Below are 24,141 nucleotides of genomic sequence, written 5' to 3'. Positions count from 1 at the left end.
AATGTCTTAACCCTTGTGTTATCTTAGATGACCCCACCCTTACTTTGACATGTTATTCCTACCATGACAAAGGTGGACAAAGGTGGAAAGATTTCATGTAATCCATGGACACCAGTGAAGATCACAAATCATTGAAGAAAAAAGGTTCAGAGCACTGTCTAGTGGGTCTAGATGACCCAACTCCCAACAATGTTAAAGTGCCTAGGATAGCACAAGGGTTACTTACAAAAAACAAAACGCCAGACAGCAGCTGCTGTTTTGTTTGTTAACCCTTGTAAAAACTCCACAAATTCTCTGCTTTTCTGTGCGACAGCTGAGCTGTTGGGGCGATGATATGCATGGAGGGTGGAGAGCATCAGTGAGCTGCAGCAACCAGTCAGCATGCAGCCCCCCCCCACCAACCACCACCACAGAACATGACCCCATAACCCCAAATTCAAAGACCTTCCTATGGAACATTTATTTTTAAAATATTGCTGCAAAAGGACTAGAGAATGCTTTACTTAACTTTATTTGAGAGAAGAGTAACAACTTTTATAGTTTTTAAAAACTACTAAGTCAGTAAGTAGGGTGTTTATGATTTAGCATTTTTGTTAACACGCTCTCTGCTTTGACGTCCTGACATGTAACCCTTGTGCTATCCTAGGCACTTTAACATTGGGAGGTGGGTCATCTAGACCCACTAGACAGTGCTCTGAACCTTTTTTCTTCAATGATTTGTGATCTTCACTGGTGTCCATGGATTACATGAAATCTTTCCACCTTTATCCACCTTTGTCATGGTAGGGAGAACACGTCATTGTAAGGGTGGGGTCATCTAAGATAGCACAAGGGTTAAAGGTCATGTCACACAGTCACTACAAACATTCTGTGCATGGATGAAAATTGATCATCAAGGCAAAATGAGCTAAACTAGTGTTTAAGTTAGATTCAAAGTTTCAAATAATTCAAGTTTTGTTGTTTGCAATTTTCCTTTAAATTGTCTGCGTGAACTTGAAGAAGCATTTGTGAAATCACACAGGTTTTTTGTGTGTGGCTGTGGTTTTAATATTAAGGTTAAAAATCCAGATTTTGGACAGATGTGCACAAAACAAAAAAAAAAAGTGTCAACAGCAGTTTAACACAACATCTCCAAACCTTTTTCAGACTCTTTATTTGCACTTCCCTGCAACTCCGTTATACCAGTTTGCCATAACAGACAGAAACAATTCACATTTCAAACTTCTACCAAAGATACCCTCAGTGTAACCCCCTATATACATGAGGTGAAAGTAAATCATGGCAATAATGTGGTTTATCACTCATGCTTCAATGTCTTCTGATGCATAGTTTGGACCAAAGGGCTCCATGTTCCCGCCCTTCCTGGGTCTGTGTTCTTCCTTCATGACTGAATGCACAGTTTCAGGGGTGTGTGTGTGTGAAGATGGTAAAAACAGCGAGGTCAGGTGAAGTGGATGAGGCTACCACTCCATGCACATTGCTGGTCGCACCTCTATCCAGCCTGTAGGTTGACTGAGATGTTGGATGATGTTTTTCTCTGCAGGGAAAACCTTATTTCTGTCTCTGTGCAGCAAATCTACCTGTCCACCTGAACAATAAAAATCATGCCATTGTAGTAGTTCTCGTTTTTTTCTTCCATCTCATATTCTTTAAAGTCTTTTGAAGTCTACACAGGTAACATACAGCACATACTTGGAGTATTTGTCAAAACAGCTCTTCCTGAGAAAGTTGTGTAATCCTTGACTTTTAGTTCTCATATTAACAAAGTAAGGCAAAGTTTATTGACGATTGTTTTCAATCTTCCGATGCGTCTGACATTTAGAAAAAAAAAAAAAGTTGTTTTTGCGTTATTGTTTCTTGGTCACAAAAGTCCTTTGCTCTGCTCCCATCCGTCAAAACCTCGGAGTATTGCACCGTCCCGAGCGTTCCAGTTTGAGAAACTCTTAGATTGTGCTCGTGTTCTTGCGTTTGTCACGGCAAAGCCCTTGGGGGGTGAAACTGCGGCCGCTCTTTACCTCACCACCTACCACACCACTGTAAACATGTAAGAGGCAGGCGTGATGAGCACTAAGGAGGAGCAGACATCTGCCCTCTGACAGGGAAAGGACTTCTTTGTAAAATCAGATCTCCAACTGCACAAAATCTGCTTTTTTTCTAACCTCCTGAGACCAAACTCTTGCCAGATAAATAAAGCAACTGCACAGTTGTGCAAAAGTTTCAAAACCAGACGGTCTTTTACTGGTAAAAAACAAAAAACAGGTTTAAACTCAAAGGATTGTTCCTTCTTGAGGAGTTAACACTGTAACACTGACTCTGAGCTCTGCCGAGGACAACCTTAGTCCTCTGTCCTCTTCCTCTACAGAAAGGCTCAGACCATCAAAACGACCGCATATATCAAGCTATTCATGAATGTCCTGCCTTCACTGAGTTTTTTCCCGCGTCCACTTGATCATAGTCTCTGGTGAGCGATAGAGGAAGATGAGTTTGGAGTACATGTCCTCCTCCAGGTCCAGCTCCCCCGTCTCTCGGACCAGGAAAATGTCCGTGCAGAGCTTCAGTATGCGGTCCACGTTGGGCAGCTCCTCAAACATGATTTTGTGGGAGATGCCGCTGAAGAACTCGCGCACAAACTTTCCGATGACCAGGACAACAGAGGCATACAGACCCATGATGCTGCAGGGGAGAAAGAGAGAGGAAATCAAAGTCAAAAGCTAAAGAGATGCTCTGAGGTAACAGCCAAGAGGAAGGAGAAGACGGCAGCCATGACCTGGATAGACGGAGACAATGTGAGTGCATGGAGCAGACCTGATCTAACCTGAAGAATCACTCCAAGAAAAGAATGCTTTAAGAAAAAGGAGGTAGTAATCATTTCTTTTCATCATTTAACAAACTGCAGTGAAAAAGCAAAAGAAAAATCTAAATAAAATCAGCTTCTGGTGTTTCCCCTCTTTGCCTTCGTAACCGCATCGGAACTTCAGGACACACTTGAATATAATTCCACATGTGTTAATTCACAGTTTTGATGCCTTCCGTGTGAATCTACAATTTTCCTAGTCGTGAAAATAAAGAAACTCTTTGAATGAGAAAGTGTGTCCAAACGTTTGGTCTGTACTGTATGTGAATAGACGTGGAAAAAGTGAGGAAAACTGTGGACTTTCCATGAAATTTTCACAGATGCATCATGAATAAACCATGTTAAAAAAACAGAAGTACGAATAAAATACGCAAAGAACACGTAAACCAATGTAGAACATGAACCATGCGTGATTATTGATATGCAATTCATTAGTGATATGTACGTCAATTACGTCATTTGAACGTGATACCTGATGTAAAAGCTATACATCGTTGGTTCAAAGTCTGTTAGACATACGCGGAACAGTCGTGGAAAGCCACACATTTGTGTATGCATCACAAAAAAACCACGCACAACTGCGTTTACGTAATAAATGCGTACAAACTATGTAAAATAAGCGTACACTGTGAAATTCTCAACCGAGAATCTCAAAAACGAATTCACATAAAGGTCAGTCGGCCGAAACCCTCGACGGGTATTTGCCCACATCGACAAAAAACGCACACAAAAAACACTTATGAATGACGTAGATCATGCATGGATCACAAAAGACAAAAATGCAATACGTGGAAAATGCGCAAAATGTACTGAGTGGCTGTGTGTCACGGCCTTAAGAGCTGTACTTGTTTATCTTTTTTTTTGTCAACCCAGCTTTTAGAATCAGTTTTTACTATTTCCTTTTTAATGTCATTTTGAAAATATAACGCACCCGTATCCAGCCAGAAAGCCCAAACTGGGCGGGCTGACTTGGTCGCTGAACACGTAGATCTCCAGGCCTGCCTCGTGTTTCCGGCCAATCTTGGGAATGATGCTCTGCTCTGTCTGGTTTACGATCCACCACTCCTGCGCCTGACCCGAGTCATTCTGAGCTCGCTGCATGGTCAGGTGGATGTCAATCATTTTGTTACCTGTAAGAAAGATCCTATTTGTAATTTAAGCTTGTTTCAGTAAAATTTTCAAACCTGTCTACCGGGATAAAAAGAAAAAAAAAGCTATAACTCAAAACAGTGATATTAAATAAATAAGTTTAGGGTTTTAAATGCTGCTCACCCAGTTGTTCCACAGATGTGGCGTCTGACTTGCTGGGGGCACGAATGTAGCGAGGAATGAGTTTTGTTAAGGTCCTACAAGGAAGAAAAGTGGTCAATGCACCAATTATTCAAAAATCGGACAAAGTAAAACCTTTCTCATCAGCCGCCCACTAGCCTAGAAATAGCTGCGTAGTAAAGAAAGCCATGCTCACACTTGAGTGTTGGCAGCATCTGCTGCTCCATTTAGAAGCAGTATGAGATTCTGCTTTGTTTCTTGGTTTAAGACCATCACGTTTTTTCCATACGCACTCTCAGCTTCCGCACCAAGACTGAGATTTCTGCAAACAAAAAGGTATTCAAGTCAAAGGTTTCGAAATTCCCATGTCACAATCCTGCAGCTAAGTAAATGTGCATTGTGTGAATACTTTGTTTCAAATTGGACCATTTCAAAACTGCAAATGACAGTTTTTTCTTCCACCAGAGATAAAGCAGACAATTGGGTCCAGAGTTAAAACAAGGCTTCTGACGATTTTTTTGATATTAAGTTGAGTTTGAAAATATCTTCCAATGCATGTTGAATATAAATACTAAACATGCTCTGATGGTCACATGTGCATAAAGAAACATCAGCCCTGTACCAATAAAAAAACACTGTCTTCAACTGTTCCAGGAGGACAGTCTTTACCGTCAAAGGTCAAGCAGATCACATGAGTGAATGTTTGTTTGGTGGAGGCAACAGAACTCAGAAGAGTTGCCTGCAACAGCATTCACCAAAACAACTTACAAAAGTGTAAAAAAACAACAACAACATATGCTTGGGGTGGGCAGTTTTTGTCAAAAAAGGATGAGAGTTTTCTCACGGTCAATAATTCAGTTTCTAACCGGCAGCAGTGGATGCAGTTTACTTTTTCCGTCGGGAAATAAAATAGTTGAAGGTTTTGCTACATCATTGAGGAAAACTATATAAAATATACTTAGTATGAAGCTGGATTTTTTACAAAGACACTTTTTAAGAAGAATTAGGACAGCCACTGAACAGCGTTTGGGAAACATTTGTTTTATTGCTTAATGTTTGAAACTTCTTGCGAAATAAATTCTGTTTAAAAAAAATAAAATAAAATATTACAAATAAAAACTGAAAAATGTTTAGTAAAATTACGTAAAATAACTTTTTTTTTTTCAAACAAAGCTGTAGGGTATGTGGGATTATATGGTCAAACATCATGAGGGGGGAGTCGATGTTTGGGTACCTTTGAATAGACCAGGACACAGTGATGGAGAATTCTTCTTGGGATCTCAGCATGTCTATCAGGTTGTCTCTGCTGGGGGGGCTGATGGTCCACAGTGAGTTGGAGCTGCCTTTCAGCTCAGCGATGATCAGATCCTCTGGAGTGTAGTTCTCCAGCCACTGAATGGCTGTCTGTCCACAGCATAACAGACCCAGAACAACTCAAAATCAGATCAAGAATACACTTAGATGGCTAATGTCTGTCCCAAAACAACATCCTGCATCCCACATTTTTGGATGAACCTAGCTTTGAACCAGCAATGACTTATCTTTTGATAACTGGTCCAGGAAACCCCCCCCAAACACACACTGTCGGTTCCATTGTGTTCTAAAGACATGACAAAAACTCACGGAGGACAGAGTTCTTACCGTTTTTTCCGATTCATCTTCCAGTTTGTGGGAGAGGTCGGTTTTGAATTTTTCAAACTCTGCCTTGGTCACATTCCACAGCTGTTTCTGCTGCGCGCTCATGGTGAAGATGGGCTGTGAAGACAGACGGCTCCTCAGTTTCTGTCTTTATCATCAAGTCGTGGTAATCAGAGAAAATTCAAAGGCTGTTTTGAACAGTTTGGTTAAGAATTTCCAAGGAAATCTGGCTCTCTCCTCCAATCAGTCATTTGGAAATGTTAGTCAGACCTCTCAAACTCTGCAATAACACTAAGATGACTTGGTGAAATGGGGAATGCCGTTACCTGAAAGCCGGCTAGCGTGATTGTGACAGACACATCCAACGGAGCGTTAACAACCCCGGCTACAGATTTTACAAGCGACATGAAGAGGAGTGGAAACCAGACGATGCAGATCAGCAGGACCACAATCATTCCTCCCATGCCATACTTCACCACTTTCTTCTTCTTCTGTCCTCGTGGCTGAGGATATCTCTGAAGAGAGTAAATATGGACACCAGGTTGTAGATACCCGTCTTGACTGGACATGTACAGAATGTCTGGGGCGGTTAGAAGAACTTGACTCTACGACTTTTGAGATAAATGAACTCTTTGGGGTCAAAGAGCCACATCGTACGACAGGACCTTCTCAGACTCCCTCCAGCATTTGAGGATGAAGATGTGAGCGTAGATGTCCTCCACACAGATCCAGCTGGACAGAGACAGCGATGTGTCGGTCCAAACCCAGTCCATCACCGCACGCAGCTCCGTCAGGAAAGGAACCAGGCGAAAACTGAAACCAGCAAACGCATTTTCAGTCACGTGGGAACATTTGAGGCTGAAACCTTTGATCAGAAAGTCACATTGAGATATAAAAGCAGCTGAAAAAGTAAAAAAAACGTTTTGAGTTCCATTCAGCAGCAGTTGACAGTGATTCTTTAAATATATGTGAGAATCACATTTTCTCTTTTTATTCATTTATCCTCTTTTAAGCATGTCTTTGTTTTATGGGAAAAGATAATTAAACAAGCTTTTTCATTTTGCAATACTGTTATACTTAAAATGGTATCTAAAAAAAAAATCAGAGACAACACACAAAAACAAATGTACTTTCCAAATAAAGACACCAATTCAAAAATGATTATTATGGAAGAGTGCAAGAATACAAAAATAGTGTTTTTTAATGTTTTCACTAGCTCTATTCTCAAATTCCAGCTTTGCTGTTGAGCCTCATGAAAACTCAAAACATTTTAGGTTGAGAATTCAAAATACAAAATATCCAAGTCTAAATAAGCAAAACTAAATAGAAGCAGAAAAGACAAATAGAAGAAATGTTTATTTTGGCAGAAAATATTTGTCGTGTTTCAAAGCTTAACAGCCAGATTTCTTGCTGTTATCCAGAGGTATTTGAAGTGAGCAGCCGGGGCCTGCGGGCGTCCCGTTAGAGCCTGGGCGTTGGGCCTGTTTGTCCAGCTGGAACAAATTTAACCTTTTCAGGGTAACTTACCCTTGAAACAGAAACAGGTTGACATAATTGTAGCTCTTGGTAAGGAAGTTCCCCAGAACACGGGTGGGATAACCGCAGCGGATCTGATAGGCTGACAGCCCAAAGTAGATGCACTTGACAAAATACCACATCTGAGCCACAGTGTTTTCGTTGAAACGCCTGTGAACAGAGGAACAGAGGAACAGTCGTGATGGGAGTGGGTGGAATTTTTTAATCGGCTATTTCGATTTGATTATGAGCATGTTTATTGATTGAAGGAAGGATGGACCCATGAAGGAATTTAAAAAAATCTCCCTTTACTTTGTCCCGCCCACTTTTGGAATGCTATTGAGGTGAGCGGCGCAAACTCTGGTCAATGTTCCCATTACTCTTGAAGCTCAACTTTCACTATCTAGAATCGTCTTGAGGCAAAACCACCACAGCTTGGTCTCAAAGTAAAGCACATCAGGGGGATTTTACTCCGTCTGGAGGGCCACGGCCACGTTTCAGAAGAAAACTTGGGTCTAAAGCTCAAGCCAATAACTCATAAGTTTAACTTTTAGTTCAGTTAGTTTAGTTTAGTTTAGTCACTTCTTTGAGACATTTTATGTAAATTGCTGTGGTTCAGTAGCAGCACTGCAGCTCAACAGATGCTACACCTGTTTTTAAAGCGCAGCGGGCTGCAGATGACACAAAAATAGAAGAAATCCATCTATACATGTTTGGGAGTCATGACTGATGTCATTTTAAGGTTCTATATAAATTAATAAACTCAAATTAAACTTAGACTTACATTTACAGCAGTAATGCTGCACTTCTATGCTTCTGTCTTTGCAGAAACAACATTAAAATTCTTATTTCCAAACACACAACCTTAAACAAGCTAATCCAGGAACGTCTGAACTTTTTGCAAGGAGGCCAGATTTGCTAAGGTGAAAGATTGTGACGGCCGAGCATTTAACACCAAATGCAAATAAAGTATTTAATGATTTTTTTTCTTTTTATTTTGAAATAGGATAATTTTCATTTCTTATAAAAAACACATTTCTTTTACCAAAATTACTGAGAATTTCCTATTTGAAGACCAGAAATAGAACAAAGACAATGTCTGTCTGAAAAAAAAAGGTTGGCAACATTAAATCTGGGTTCATAGGAAGATTTACAGTTGACTTCTAAATTGAAATCATGTGAACAGGAAAATGGCAAAAATAGTTATTTTACTCTGAAATACAAACCACTGTGGTTTTGATCACAGAAACATAAATTTTTCCCTCCTGTTTGGCTCTGAAGATCATGTAGCCACAGGTTGTAGGCTTTTAATGTAATTTAGCCAATCGCAATCAAGAAATGACAGCTCCTAGAAAGAGTCCTGGACGCCAAATAATATTGATTTTAACACAGGAGCCTTAAGGCCAGTAGAATTTTGAACGCAGACCACATTTGGCCCTTGGGCCGGACTTTGGACATGCCTGGGCTAAACTATATTTGAGGTAAAATTGAGATAAAAAAGTTCTAGTATTGTTCATTTAACTGAGTAGTTATTGAATATATATGTATGAAACAGATCTTTAAACATATTTTTGAAATATTAACAACAATTTTGGAACAGAGTGGACAACAAAAGTGAGTAATACGTCATCTGTTCCTGACTCAAAATGCGCCATAATCCATAAAGAAAATATGAGGTATGGAAAACTCCTCACTTTTCTGTGATGATTGGAAGGATGAAGAACATCCAAAAGTGGATCCCAAAGACCAGGAGGACCTGGAAGATGACCTTGCCCAGTACGGTCTTTCTGAGATACAGGGCCCGGTCCACCACCATGGTGCCAAACTGGATCAGAACCATGACCAGGAAGGGTCCAGGAACCTGATCTTCTGATAGAGATGAGGTAATGTCTGCTGTTGAGTGTTTCTACAAAAGTTACAAAAACATCAAAGTTAAATTTGACATTTGGACAAATGTCTGAGCTGATAATTAAGATTTTTCTTCATATTTAACTTAAAAAACTTACACCAAATGCCCAGAACCCGAAGACAATGATGATAAAGTCAACCGTGTCAGCGAGGAACATCAGCACGTAGACGTCTGTGACAGCACTGTACTCTGGATGGATCAGGTTATAGAAGAACTGCTTCATGGGAAGGTAAATCTCCAGAAACCTGCAGAGAGAATCTGATCTTAGTCACTACAACGTGGTTTTTTCTATTCTGTTATGGAAGTACATTTAGCTGCCATTTGATTGGTTATTTTTATTTCTTGTCAAGCTTTCCCTTTTACTCCAGTTTTTCTGCTCTGATGTTGAGTGCCATAGGGGACATGGGGTTAATATACAGAAGTGCAGACCAAACATGATGCTGTTAGTCAGAAAACCACAAGAGAAAAGATTCGAGCTTCACTTACTATTCAGAAACCGCTCTGCGATTGCATTATGAGCAATAACAAGCACTTACAAAAAAGCTTCAAGTTTGTAAATAAGTGCTCTGTAAATATATACTGCAAAAAAGCTTTTTTTCCAGTATATATTTAGTATGACGTGAAAGTCATACTAAAGATCTCGTCACTTTTCTCATCAATGGCGCCACGCTCCTTTGTGCGCAGCAGAGTTGGCCTATGAGCCGTCGTGGGAGGAGTCAAACTGACACAAAAATAGAATTTCAGCTTTTATGATGCGATGATGCCTCATCGTACCGCTTTATAGTAAAAGCTTTGGCCTTGAAGAGCTGCTCCCTCAGCTTCTCTAAGATCATCTGTTTACGGGTCTTCTGATGGACACTGGCCTGGCTGCCCTCCTTGTGGCTGCTATTGTGGGAAGTGGTACTTCCTGTGGAAACAGTTGATATTTTAGGAGGTTAATGGTCCGTGAAAAAGGCACTGAGTTATTAACAATAACATTTTTTTGTCTAAATCCAGCTTTTGGATGGACTTTAGTAATTATTATGCTTATCTGTGAGTTTTAGGGTGTGTTCAGACTGGAAAAATCTGTTGGTCCGTGCGGACCGAGTCCACTTAATGAAGTCCTGAACCTTGCATTATGTCTGCATCCAGACTGATGTCAACCGAAACATTTTAAACAAAACCACGACTAAAGATTTTTTCACTCATTGGCCAGGAATTACGAGAACGGGGCAAAGCAACGAGAGAATAAGTAATGGAAGCCCTCCCCTTTGTCCTTATCGAGATAGTTCACTGATTCAAACTTTATATTTCGCTAAACAATTTTGAACGTCGTGTTGATCATCAGGTTCAACACGTTTTACTTTGGTACAGCGGAGGCATGCTGCAAGGCAGTTATTAGTAAGAAGACGGCTAAGAAGGTATGCTGATAAGTGTTTATGACATACAGATTGTCAGGGAAATTGTTACTCGTAGCGCGGGCCGCGCTGCCAGGGATAACCTAGTTAGCACTTCAGCGCCTTCCCAGCAGCCAGGAAGCACACAGGGAGGGTTTGTACCGGTTGGGAGGAAGCATAGTGCTAAATGCTAAAACTTAGAGCACCCGAGACTCCACGTTAGTAATAGGTTCTCCCCCTCAGTTACACAACCGCTGAACCCTCAACTCTGGTTACCGGCTCTTCTGTAGTTAGACACGTGAAGCTCCCAGCGGCTACAGTCAGGTGTTATCCGGGGTTCTGTGTCTGAGTTTAAACTCACAGTTCAACCAGTACTTAGTAACATTCAGAGAAAATATTCTGAGACCAGTTCCCATAGCATCAGTCCTAGTATAAATGACCAGTTTGTCAATGATGCCTTACAAGCCCTCAGGAGTACACTCTATATTGTTGCCCCCCTGAAACATAAGCTTGTTAGACAAAACCGAGTAGCACCGTGGTTTAACGCTGAAACATGCTCTCTTAAACAAGTAACCTGTAAGTTGGAAAGCGAATGGCGCCGCTCCGGTTCAGAGCAGTCTCTGAATACTTGGAAACATAGCCTATTAAATTATAAAAAAGCTCTGCGTAGAGCTAGAAGCCAGTACTATTCAACCTTAATATCAGAGAATGGAAAGAATCCAAGATTTCTTTTTAGTACAATTGCTAGATTAACTTGCAGTCAGAGCTCAGTAGAACCACATATTCCTGCTTCTCTCAGCTCTGATGATTTTCTTACATTTTTCAATAGTAAAATCTCAAATATTAGACATAAGTTAAATCAAGTTCTTCCTACTATCAGCCCAGAGCAGACTGAAGTGGTAGAAGTGGAGGCCTCCATAGAAACCTCTGTAACATTAGACTGCTTCACTATTGTGGATCAAGTGGAAATAACATCAATTATTACGTCCTCCAAATCCTCAACGTGTCTGTTAGACCCAATTCCCACAAGACTTTTTAAAGAAACTTTTCCCCTAATTAATGATCCCATATTAACAATGATAAATGCCTCTCTGGAAACGGGTTACGTGCCACAGTCTTTTAAATATGCAGTTGTTAAACCTCTTCTGAAAAAGCCCAGTTTGGATCCTAGCATCTTGGCCAACTATAGACCGATATCAAACCTGCCCTTTATTTCAAAAATCCTAGAAAGAGTTGTAGTTAAGCAGCTTTACTGCCACCTACAGGACAACAGCCAATTTGAAGACTTTCAGTCGGGGTTTAGAGCCCACCACAGTACGGAAACTGCACTAGTTAGAGTCTCTAATGACTTGTTATTGGCCTCAGAAAAGGGACTACTTTCTATTCTGGTCCTGTTAGACCTTAGTGCTGCCTTTGACACTATCGACCACGGTATTTTACTCCATAGATTAGAGCAGGACATAGGGATCAGAGGATCTGCTCTCCAGTGGTTTAAATCCTGTTTATTCGATAGGTACCAGTTTGTTAATGTAAATGGACAGTCCTCTCATTGCACTTGAGTTAGCTACGGAGTCCCACAGGGCTCAGTTTTAGGACCCATCCTGTTTATGATTTATATGCTACCCCTAGGAAACATAATTTAGAAACACGGCATTAATTTTCATTGTAATGCCGATGATAGGCAGTTGTATTTATCCATGAAATCTGACCAGAATGAGGATATAGAGAAACTGAACGACTGCATCAGAGACATCAAGACCTGGATGACAATTAATTACCTCCTCTTGAACCCAGAAAAAACTGAGGTCATTATACTAGGTCATAAAAACCTCAGAGATGCTCTGTCTGCTCAGATAGTCTGCCTGGATGGTGTAAGTATAGCCTCCAATTCCACAGTCAGAAACCTTGGGGTTTTATTTGACCAGGATTTGTCATTTAAGGCTCACATATCTGAGGCGTGGAAAACTGCATTTTTTCACCTACGGAATAAAGCTAAGATTAGAGATATGCTCTCTAAAAGTGATGCTGAAAAACTCATCCCTGCATTTGTTACCTCTAGGCTGCATTACTGTAACTCTTTGTTAGCAGTGTGTCCTAAGAGTTCCTGAAGAAGTCTCCAGCTTGTTCAGAATGCAGCAGCTAGATTGTTAGCAGGAACTAGCAGAAGAGATCACATCACTCCTGTGTTAGTTTCACTTTACTGGCTCCCAGTTGATTCCAGAATCAAGTTCAAGATCCTCCTGTTAACCTATAAGGCCTTACATGGTATGGCCCTGTCCTATACTAAGGACCTCATAGTGCCTTACCACCCAAACAGAACACTTCGCTCCCAAAATGCAGGACTGCTTGTGGTTCCTAGAATTAGTAAAAGTACGGTTCAGGTAGAGCGTTTAGCCACCAAGCCCCTGTTTTATGGAATAAACTCCCAGCTCATGGAAGAGAGGCCGACTCAGTTTCTACATTCAAAGTTAGACTTAAAACATTCCTCTTTGGACAGGCTTATTATCAGACTGGTTAGTGTTCAGAGAATATTTACCTTGCTGTTTATTTCTTTAAATTAAACTTAACAATAACAATAAAGTTGTCACTAGGCTGCTAGAAGTTTGAAGCTGGGGAAACTATGGTGCACTGGGATTCTGTCCTCTTTTTTCGTCTACTTCTACTCTCCTTCTCTTCTCTATTCTTCATACTTATTCATCATTTAGTTCTCCATGCCTTTGTTTGAATCCTCTTGGGCTATATAAATAAAATTAAATTGAATTGATTTTGAAACAGTGAGGGCCTATTTGTATAACGTTAAAAGTTGTTTTAATGAGCCTGAATTCATCCGGCCACATTTCAATAAGTCGTTGCATCACTGCTCCACGTCTACCTGCAGCTCTCAGTTTACATCACGTACAGACCGGATCCCATGCCCATTTTGGTGCAGTTGTTCTGAGCACGCAGCCTATTCAGAATAAGAAAAACTAAAAGCGAACCGAAGCTCAGCCTGATTGGGAACGAACTTTGGTTCACTTTAAGCGAGCCGAATGTTTCCAGTCTGAATACACCCTTCATCTACATCCAACAGCCTGCAGAGCCTGAAAACACTAGAAGAAAACGACCTTTCACCTCTCTTGGACCTTGCAGAGGACGGGTGAGATCGGTAGGAAACATGGGAACCTCCACTGGAGCTCTTGCGCCTCTGGTAGGTATGTTGCTGCTGACAGTGCACCTGAAAGGTTTCCGACTCCATGGAGGTCCCAGAGTTGAAGGACTTCATGGTGTTAGTGGAGCTTCTCCTCTTATGCGATAGGGGTGAAGAAGGTTCAGACTCTTTCTCCCTCACAGACTTCTCTTTCTCCTCATACTCAGATTCACTTTGTCGAGCGGCTTCCTTCCTCTCTTTGGGGTCATCTTCATCCCATAGACCGTGGCACTGGGAATACAAACGACAGGTGGCAGCTACAGAGACTGATGTTTGGAAGATTTTGGATTATAACCTATTCAAAATGAACTGGATGCATACACCACAACCAGTTCACTTCCCCAAAGTGCTTGCGTTTGGATGAACGAGTAGTATCAAATGACAGATAAGCCGCACAAGCGTGGACCACTATCCATGAACTTCCAACCCTGAAAAAACCCTCTACCTTTTTGCGGGGTTAGCAGACTTGAAGGCACTCATTCTCATCCCAGCTACCTGACTTTGGTTGGTATAAGCAAAAGAACCACATTATAAAGACGGCAACATAAAGAGGCAAAAATGAACACCCCTTTGAAAAAAATCCAGCGGCAGGAGGTTAAATGGAATCATTGATAAATGGTAGAATCCAACTCTTAATAAAAACACAGTCAGACCTTTTGAAAATAAGAACCCAGCTTCTGCTTTGTTTGCAGAGCGATTGATTTGACTCCAATTTTAATTCTCAAGAAATCTGAATACAAATCACTAATGTACATAGACACAGGTTCTAGGTGTCAAACATTTCATTTCACTGAGAACTTCAGGAATATTCTGTGCCCGTCTTCATGATTGTCTATGAATATTGAAAATACAATTCGTGTTTATTTGGTGGTCATGTATTGTGTTGTATTGTGTGACTGTGTGCACCTTCAGGATCGACCTGTGGAAGAACAGAGCCAGTAATTGGACCAGGTCATAGAGGACATAGCCATCTTTTTTCTCCACCCCGATGATGTTGGCAGGATAGTAAGGAGCATTTTTATATAGTCTGTAGTTCTTGCTGTGGGGGAAGAAGCCAAACTGGCAGAAGTACTTTATGACGATGGTGACCTGTTGGAGACATACGGTCAGAGTTACTTTACCTTGAGGAAGTAAGGACATCTTTAAAAAAAAGCAGTGTGGCATTCTCGTAACTGCTTGGAAAAAATAAAACTGCTTCCAGAGTAACATCAGAAAATAATATAGTTGGTGTTTATGATGTATAAGAACCCCACTATCTTAAGTCCGTGTCACACAGACACTAAATACATTTTGCGCTTATTGCACGGATGAAAATTGGTCATACATGAATATAAAGGGAAAAAATGAGAAAAGTTGTGGTCTACACTTGAAATTTTGACAGATGTATGATTATTGCACTGTTTGTATGCAATTAATTAGTGATTTGTGCGTCAATTACATCACTTGAATGTGATATGTGCGCCGTATACACAACATAAAAGTTACACATCAGAGTTTCATGCGTAGGAAGGCTGTTAGACATACGGTCATGAAAAGCTACAAATTTCTGTATGCGTCTCTCAAAAATCACGCACAATTTCAACAAATTTACGAAATATACAAATATAAACTACGTGAAATACGCATAAACTGCATAATTTTCAACTGAACAGCTAAAAACCGAATTCACCCGTCGGCCGAAACCTTCGTGGGGCATCTGCGCACATCGACGTATGAATTACGTATATCGCACATGTATCACGAAAAACCAAAATGTCACACCTGGAAAATGCGGACAATGTACGGAGTGGCTGTGTGTCACAGCCTTTAAGAAAGAAGGAGTAGATCACACCATAGACAACGTAGACAGCATGCTAAAAGGTAAGACCAAATCCAAATTCTTTGTTTGTGTTTAAGGGTGGCAATACTGGTAAAGGGCTCTATATCCGTCTGCTGCGAGGGTCTTCTGGGTCGCGCAGGAGAAACACATTTCATTTAAATAATGATTTTTTGTTTTTGCGTGACCTTTTACAGTTATAAAACCAATGTTATTATGTGTTATCTGAGCGCCGGCAGCTAACACGAACGTAGACGACCAGCGACTAACGATGACGTCATTGAATGCTAGTGTCATTTTCCACTTTGATTTTTTTCCAAAATCCACCAAGCGTGCCCATTTGTTTGTTTTTTTTGTCAGCTCAAAACTGCATTACGAAAATGATATAAAAAAAAAACGTTTTGATGTAATTTAGCAGCAATTATTGATTTTTGTTTATATCCCATAAAAAAACACCAGGATTTTTAAGAGACACGAGAAATCTTTCATAAACTAGGTTTATTTTCACATTATGCATGGTTAATAATTGTATTTGATTATATCAGAAGAGCCATGGGATTTCCTGAAAATGACCAAAAAGCAACAGCAATGGCTGTTTTCTTGAATTACTATGTCCTCCAGCACTTGCCATTAAATTCAGTAAGATACGTTGGTTTCACAGGATTTTAAAACAGAGGACAAAGGTTTCAAAACAAATACCTGCATTAACTGACCCTTTTTTTCCTGCCAAACGAATATTTAGATTCAAAAACTGAGAATAACACAAAATGATGATTAAAGAAGGTGCACGCTTAACTTTTTGATACTTTCGTGGACTAATGCTCAGGAACCTGTCTTTGAGAGACTCAAAGACTGGTGGCTGCAAGTTGAGATTTAAAACCAGGTAACAACATCAGTTTCACTTTAGGGCCGCTCAGTTTTTAACAGATATCTGCAAAAATTAGTAAACATGCCTGTGATTATAGGTTTATTCTTATTTTCTTTGTCAGGTGATCTATGCCTGTATTCTCTTCTTTTCTATAACTGAATAATTTGTTTGTGTTAAAGCTCGGACTTTGATCCTTTTTTTTATAAATAAATCATGATTTAATTATTTTTTTCTTGGTTAGCATCTCAAAGTACCTCAGTGTAGACGATAGCAGTCATCCAGTAGCGCTTGCTGGGCCGCGGCACCGACAGCATGGCCCACAGGAAGATGGTGACGGGAAGCACCAGACTTACACATGAGGCCGACACCATGTGGTTAATGATGATGACCAGGTAGCACACAAACTCAGAGTGCGCCACCAGCATGTTATAAAGAGCGTAGCTGAACTGCAGGATCAGAGGCTGGTTTTGGTAGAAATGATCCGACTGCTCCAGCTCCTCATCATAGAACATCCTGCCAAGACAAACAGGACATTCAAGCCTTTGTCACTTAACAGTCTATAGACACTTTGTGGAAGCATGTCAAAGCATTGCACGGCTATATATTCCAGCATCATGTTTGTTTTAGTTTTCTTAGAATTCCAACTGTTCTTCCATCTTTTAAATCTGCTAATTTATTTAGGGGTTACAGGGTTTCTGGAGTCTATCCCAGCCAGCTTTGCATTTCCTTCCTGGGCATGATCACGCCACGTTTAAGTTACTAGTCACTACATAGATAATTAAGGCCCAGTTTTAGCTGTCTTTTGTATTTCATTTTGTTATGTGTTAGTCGTGTTTTCCTCAGAGTCCTCAAGTTCTTGGAGCGTCTGTTATCCAGCTTCTGCATCCAGATTCTCCACAAACATTAATCATGTTAGTAAATAATGTTGCATTAAATGTAGGGGGAAAAATCCATCTGCTATTCCTGCTTGGTCCTGTTCAGGGTCATAGGGTTGCTGGAGCCAATCCCAGCTGCTTTAAGGTGAAGGTAAGGTTCCCACTGAACATGTCAGTAAAACATAATAAATAATGACATTTTCTAAATATTAATTTAGCCTTAAAAGGTTTAAAATAATAAAAATAAGAGCATTTTATAATATTAAGCAAGCTGGAAATTTATGAGAAAATGTAAAGCCAGGAATGTATCGTGATGTAACAACTGTTTTTGAGCAGATGCATATTTTTGTTATGAAGGTGTTTGAAAGTTTCAAAATGCTTCAAAATAAAAGTAAGGTATAAGAAAAATGTAGTTCAGAACCCCGCCCTCCTAAAAAAAAACCTTAAACAGTAAACTTAAAAAAATCTTTAAAAAAAAGAAGCAAAAATCAAAGAGAAATGAACTTTAAGGGGCAGATCAAGCATAGGTTAGGAACCTGACTGTTTTTTGATGCAGTAGAGGTGAATGCCTCCCAGCAGAGTTCAAGGTTCTTGCACTTACTTATTGAGCAGCAGCTCACTGGCTGTCAGCTCCGTGGTCATGGATGGTAGCATGATGTCTGATCTGCTGTCAGAGCGGCTGTCTGAGGTCATCAACAGGCGCCTCTTCCTGTACGTGTCACTTTCATCGTCACTGACATCCAGGCGGTCAAAGCTGACCGCCTTGCTGTAGCTGGGAGGTACGTCAATGTCAGAGGTTTTGGAGGCATCTGTATCCGGGGTGTAAAGGACGACTTCCTGACCCTCCGTCTCCATGAAGTCGTGCTGTCTGCCTCCGTCGTCACTATCACTGATGAAGACGTTCTCTCGTCCAGAAGGGGCAGAACCTGCCTCCTCTTCTTGATCCTTCTCCTCCAGCTTTGTGGAAGGACCCTCATCTGGGCTGAAGGACTCCCATGCAGCCTTCTCGTCTTCCTTATCCAGAGGAATCACTTCCTTATCCAGAGGAACCTCTTCCTCATCCAGAGGAACCTCTTGCTCCTGCAGCTCTTCCTCACCCACAAAGTCTTCCTGCCCTTCTTCCTCCTCTTCCTTTGCTGCCTCCTGCTCCTCGGTCTGTATGGGCTGTCCCTCACTCGCTGGTTCCCCCTCGGCACTGGGACTCTCGTCAAACTCTTGTGCCTCAAAGGAAACCTGTTTCTTGTTCTTGCTGAGCTCCTGCTCGTTGCCCTCTTCTTCTATGGTGTCTGCGGTGCCTTGTCTGGAGGAGAGAACCAGGCACTGGGTTGCTTCACTAAAAACCAAGCAGATTCAGACAGTTTATCGATCAGACACCTGAGAATTCGATGCTTTGGTAGAAGACACAGAATAAGAAGTTTCCAGTTATTGATCTTTGGATGATTCGAGCTGGATTTGTACTGGATGTATTAAAAAAACGGTGATAAACATGAAATGGATGTAAACATGCGCCAGTCATGACGTGTCAGGTGAGTGAAGCAGGCATGCACATGGACACCTGGATATGAAGCTGCCGCTGTCCAATGACGAATTGGACGTGTCCAGCCTGCTCATTTTTTTCAGCGTGGGCCTTGCACGCTCGCTGGTTTTGGGAATTCTCTCCAGAGGCCCGTCTATGTCCTCCAGGGTGGACTGACGGGAGAACAGGGTGGTGGCCTCAGTGAAGGCGCTGACAGGTGGTGAGAGTGACAAATGGGAGGGTCAGTTTGATGGGATGAGGGCACAGATGGGCAATGATTTTGGGTGACAGCAGAATTCAGTGCAGGCTGAAAAAAGCTGCTCTTAACAAAATTTAAAAAAAAAGATGCTGAAATAAAAAAAAAATGTCAATGGAAAAGCTCATATTTTAAAGGTTTTGGTCAATGTTATGAAAAGAAAAAATGAGCTAAAATAATTCAAAGCACATAATTAAACCTGGAAGAAAGGAATCTGTTAGATCCGTTAGATTTAAATTATGTTCCAAGCATAATAAAGACGTTCCCCTTGTTGATATTTTGGATCTTTTGATCAAATCAAAAATGATCCAACAGTGATAATCTTTTGAATATCAGTGTGTTTTCCAATAGAAACCAAATGCTAGGGCTGCACGATAGGAGAAAAACTCGCGATATGCGCTGTTGGTGATTAATATTGCGATAACGATATAATTTGCGGTATATAAACAAATAGCAAAACAACCAAAAACATCATTCCCATTTCACTGCAACAGTTTAAAAATTATACTCCAAATGATCCTTGTCGACATAGGAGGCTAACATCAAGCATAAAAGGGCTCATCTGATTGGTTTAACAATGTAAATGGGTCCTTCCGATTGGTCAAATGCATAAAGGGATTTATTTCATTTGTTCAACATTTCAAGCTGCCATGAGTTTGTTTTAGCATATTTAAGGTAACCATTTATTGCGATTTTCGCCGTCTTTTGCGGTATGCATATTGCACAGCTTGATGTCGCGATGAGGATAAATTTGCGGAATATTGTGCAGGCCAATACCACATGCCTTGAAGTGACTGAGCATAAATTAGAACTGTAATATCTCATGTCTTGTCCTTTTTTCACTGCTCACGGTTAAGTTGGGTGATGGTGTGAGGAAATATCTGGAATTTTTTGGAATTCTATCCTCGTGTTTTTTTCCCCCTCATTAATAAATAAACAGGGGAAAATCCTCTAAATCATCACACTGTCCTAAAGCAAAGCCCTCGTCCTCAGGCCCCGTGTACCTGGACATGCTGTCTCTGGAGGCCGTGGAGTCCTGGCTCTCCATGCGATAGCCTCCTCCACGCCTCTTACGTGCTTTTGTGGATCCAGAGGGAAGCTCGTCGTCGCTGAGCATATCCAGGCTGGCCTGCCTGGACATGTTCAGCCTCATGGCCTTCTTGTAGTAGACGTGGATGCTCTCTCTGGACGGCACGTTGCCCTGACGGAAGGTTCGGAATTAACTAGTGCCGTGCACTTCCTGCCGCTCAGACTCGTGTGGGACGTACCTTTTTAACCTCCCGCGTCAGCATGCAGCGCTCAATGCGCAGCACCGTGGAGATGTCGATGTACTCCCTGCACATGTCGTTCATCCACTTGGTGAAGCTCTCCACCGTGGTTTGGAAGAGCACCCAGGTGAACTTGATGATGTTAAAAACTCTTTTGATGATGTTGTCTGCAGAGGATGTGCAACAACAAACCCTTTCAGGACAGAGTTCTTTTAAAACCACTTCAGAGACCCAAAAAACAGAAAGCTAATTATAAGACACCCTTTCAGAAGTCTTCTAACTCCATGTGTCCCTATCCAAGATCTCATTTTAAGGACGAAATATCTTGAATGACTAGCCTGTAATAATTCCTTTCATTCATATTTTGATGTCTTAAAAATGGGAAAGGAGACCGACCTGGCCGATCCGGCTTCTTGTTCTCCTCTTCTTTTTCTTGCCCATCAGACAGCTCTCCCACCTCTATGGCCACATGACCCGCTGCAGAGCACAGCCACATCTGATCTTAGCCCTTCAAAAGCAAAATCAGCTACTTTTCTGGAACTACAACTGAGACTTGCCAAATAAACATCAGTTTCCTTGGTATAAATGCTACTTTAAAGCACGAGGGAGAACGTTTTTGTTTATTGTAAAATCAATGTGTCAACAGCAATATTATCTATAAGGTCTTAGTAAAGTTAGAGAGAATGCCGTTGTTTGATTGGATGGTATCTAAGCTTATTTTCACAGAGAAATATGTGGCAGAACATTACATTGTTCTGTCAGAAAAGTGATTGTTGGCAATTAAAATTTGATATAAAGCCCAGAAAAAGACATTGTTGAGAATAAAGTTTCAAAATAAAAGCATGAGAAAAGGGTGAAATCAGACTTCAAATTCAAAAATGTTGTACTAGTTTACATATTCATCTATATATTTTGGACACAGGGACGGCTGAAGATTAAGAAGTTTAACCTAATCCCAAGAAACACTGTAATTGTTAACATGACCAGAAATGATGCTCCTTCACATTAGGACCAGACTGTGCAGCTTTACAAACATGACATCAAATGTGAGAAATAATAAACTATTTCAGAAATGATGTGCAAACAAAGGTAAATACTATATATATATATATATATATATATATATATATATATATTATATATATATTATATATATATATATATATATATATATATATATATATATATATATATATATATATATATATATATATATATATAATATATATATATATATATATATATATATATATATATATATATATATATATATATATATATATATATAATATATATATATATATAATATATATATATATATATATATATATATATATATATATATATATATATATAATATATATATATATATATATATATATATATATATATATATATGTGTGTTTATTTTTTATTCCTACAACCAAAACAAAACAGACAAAAACTTACGTTTTTGCTTGTTTTTCTTTTGTCTGACTCTTCTGGTGTATTTTTTCCAGAACTTGCGTTTGTCTTTGCTGCGAGCCTTCAGAGCAGCTTTGGGGTCAGTGATCCAGGCCTGATACAGAAACTGCAGAACAGAGGAGACCCGGTCCATTTGTGGGAAAGAACGACACACACTGACAGGAAGATCACAAGACTGACCACAAGCGCTGAAGGCATTGAACACCAACGTTTACTTCATCTGATGATGACGCTTTTTTCTGGACACTTTACCTTTCCTTCCTTTTCTATTTCTTTCAACATAAAACTTAGTTGTATAATGCGGGAATATCATTTTACAAATACTATTTTTTTGCATTAAAAAGGTAAAAATAATTTCTTTAGACAAAATGTTAGTCTTCTAAAAAATGACTCTCCAAATACTATAAAGAACCTACTATATGAGATAACATTAAACAAATGAGATATAATCATAAGAATATATTGTTTATAGATCTAGAACATTAAGCAGATAGCAGTAAAGACTTCTTTCTGCATTTTTTTTTCTTTTTGAATTTCTAAGGTCTGAAGATGTGATCTTTGGACATGTATAAAAGGAAGGAAACCGTCAACTGTTGGTCCGTGCACGAAAAACAACATCTGATCATCTTTGAGAGTCACAAAAAGACAGGGAAAAGTCACTAAACATTTTCAAAGGAAATTTCATGCAAAGAAGTCAAAGCCAGTCTGTCCGTGCAGCATGAAAGCCCTGTCTGTCACTGTGGGCGAGATTTAAGCAAAAAAACAGATGCAAAGCTTCCCCTAGTGGCATGCGTCACACCTGAGCTGCAGAGAGGAGTGTTAGTGAAGGCGAGTACCTTTCCTGCTTTGATCAGATACTGCAGTACAGTTTTAGGGAGCTTAATGACAGACTTTGGTAAAGCCAGAACAGCTGTGACAAACTTTGCAATCGCTCGCTGAACATGAGGAGAGCAGAGACGGAGAGTGTTAGTCAAACATCAAACAGACAGCAGAGTTTACCTGAACAAAACAACACGGTTAGTTAGTTATTTACATGAAAACAAGGGATGCAAAGTGAAACCGCACTTTCGTGTGAAGTTAGTTTACGTGACAGAGTTATCTTTTAGAAACAGACTTAATAACAAGAAATCATTAAAAATAAAGTACCTACAAGAAAATCAAGAGGAACTGTTAAGATAAATTTAACAAAGTCATCAACACTTCAAAAACATACTGACAATAATGACTTCACAGTTAGGTACCCAAAAACCTTTCAAAATGTTTTCATTTTCTTTGTTTTCTATTAATTTCTCAACACATTTTAAATTAATCTATGTTTATCTTTGTTTCCTTGAAATGAACTAATTCCAATACAAAAATAGATGTTAAAAGTTCTTTTTTTTTTAAATTTGCTTTCACTCTCAGTTTATATTATTGTACATTTTAATTCATGCAAGAAAAACACATTATTTTCTTGATTATCCTTAGATTCTTTTTTTAAATAAACTTAAAAATATCTGTCACCTGTCAGCGTCTTCAGCTTTGATAAACTGATAAATTCCCTTCTAGATCATTGAGAAAGTTTTTTTTTTACAGAAATTTTTCTTATTCAATTCAGAATTCCACAACCTCAAATGTTTAACCAAATGCTACTTTCTTTAAACTTTTCTCTCAAACACAAAACACTGATCCACCTGAAATGCGGACTTCTTAGGTGTTTCCTCCTCTTTTTTCTCCTCCTCCTCCTCTTCCTCGCCGCTGTCAGTTTCAAATAGGTAGTAGTCTCCACTCCTAACCACTGGAGAACAGATGTTTCAGTGCTGTTACGGCAGTCACAGGCTGAACATTCATCGTTTTCATCCATTAAAAACAAAGATCAGACATGTTGTGCAGAGAAAAACAACAGCTAGTCGTTCTATGGTTACACAGTTGGAAATATGAGCAACACACAGCATTAAAACACAGCGCTCATTAAAAAACACAAGGAGTGTCTCCTGTTTCTGTGTGCAGAACGGCCTTTAAGCTCCTTTAAGTGAGTCCAGACTGCAGCAGTTAGGTGTCAGAAGCAATGGGGTAGACAAGGCTGACTTATGTCCTTGAACAGAACCGCAGTGGGCAGGGAATGAGGGAGGATGCTGGGAAATGATGAAACACCAAATGACAATGAGGGAAAATCATTTGAAAATGTTGTCTGGGGGTGGAGTAAAATGTGAGACATGAGCTCAAACCAAACAGGCAATTGTGGTCACAGAAATGCTGCTTTTTTGTCTTTTAAAAAGGCCTTTTTGGGGGACTTCAGAAACGATTACAGCTTTTAAAAATGTTACCTGCTTGGTGATCATGTCTGCAGG

General features: G+C 40.0%; 1 protein-coding gene across 4 annotated transcripts in view; it reads right to left on the bottom strand.

The window, feature by feature from the left end:
• Positions 1-1,136: 1,136 nt before the first annotated feature.
• Positions 1,137-24,141, bottom strand: part of piezo2 (piezo type mechanosensitive ion channel component 2) — a 105,671-nt gene continuing 82,666 nt past the window's right edge. For 2 of the 4 annotated variants that reach the window (XM_023964911.1, XM_023964912.1), the window contains 23 exons: positions 23,485-23,588; positions 22,648-22,746; positions 21,797-21,917; positions 20,744-20,824; positions 20,348-20,514; positions 20,084-20,280; positions 18,863-19,033; positions 17,909-18,640; positions 16,687-16,945; positions 14,655-14,837; positions 13,673-13,979; positions 9,960-10,092; positions 9,283-9,430; positions 8,971-9,182; positions 7,289-7,447; positions 6,427-6,574; positions 6,088-6,276; positions 5,765-5,878; positions 5,358-5,527; positions 4,320-4,445; positions 4,127-4,200; positions 3,786-3,984; positions 1,137-2,673 (listed from right to left, as the gene is read on the bottom strand). In XM_023964911.1, coding sequence (XP_023820679.1) covers positions 2,421-2,673; positions 3,786-3,984; positions 4,127-4,200; positions 4,320-4,445; positions 5,358-5,527; positions 5,765-5,878; positions 6,088-6,276; positions 6,427-6,574; positions 7,289-7,447; positions 8,971-9,182; positions 9,283-9,430; positions 9,960-10,092; positions 13,673-13,979; positions 14,655-14,837; positions 16,687-16,945; positions 17,909-18,640; positions 18,863-19,033; positions 20,084-20,280; positions 20,348-20,514; positions 20,744-20,824; positions 21,797-21,917; positions 22,648-22,746; positions 23,485-23,588 — 4,346 coding nt within the window. In that variant the 3' untranslated portion in view covers positions 1,137-2,420. The remainder of the gene's footprint in view (positions 2,674-3,785; positions 3,985-4,126; positions 4,201-4,319; positions 4,446-5,357; positions 5,528-5,764; positions 5,879-6,087; positions 6,277-6,426; positions 6,575-7,288; positions 7,448-8,970; positions 9,183-9,282; positions 9,431-9,959; positions 10,093-13,672; positions 13,980-14,654; positions 14,838-16,686; positions 16,946-17,908; positions 18,641-18,862; positions 19,034-20,083; positions 20,281-20,347; positions 20,515-20,743; positions 20,825-21,796; positions 21,918-22,647; positions 22,747-23,484; positions 23,589-24,141) is intronic. The other 2 variants (XM_023964913.1, XM_023964914.1) reach the window with 2 other exon arrangements.

Source organism: Oryzias latipes, chromosome 17 (assembly GCF_002234675.1).
Source record: "Oryzias latipes chromosome 17, ASM223467v1".
NCBI lineage: Eukaryota > Metazoa > Chordata > Actinopteri > Beloniformes > Adrianichthyidae > Oryzias > Oryzias latipes.
Note: the sequence above shows the minus strand (reverse complement) of the source record. Positions and strands in the feature narration are given on the sequence as shown.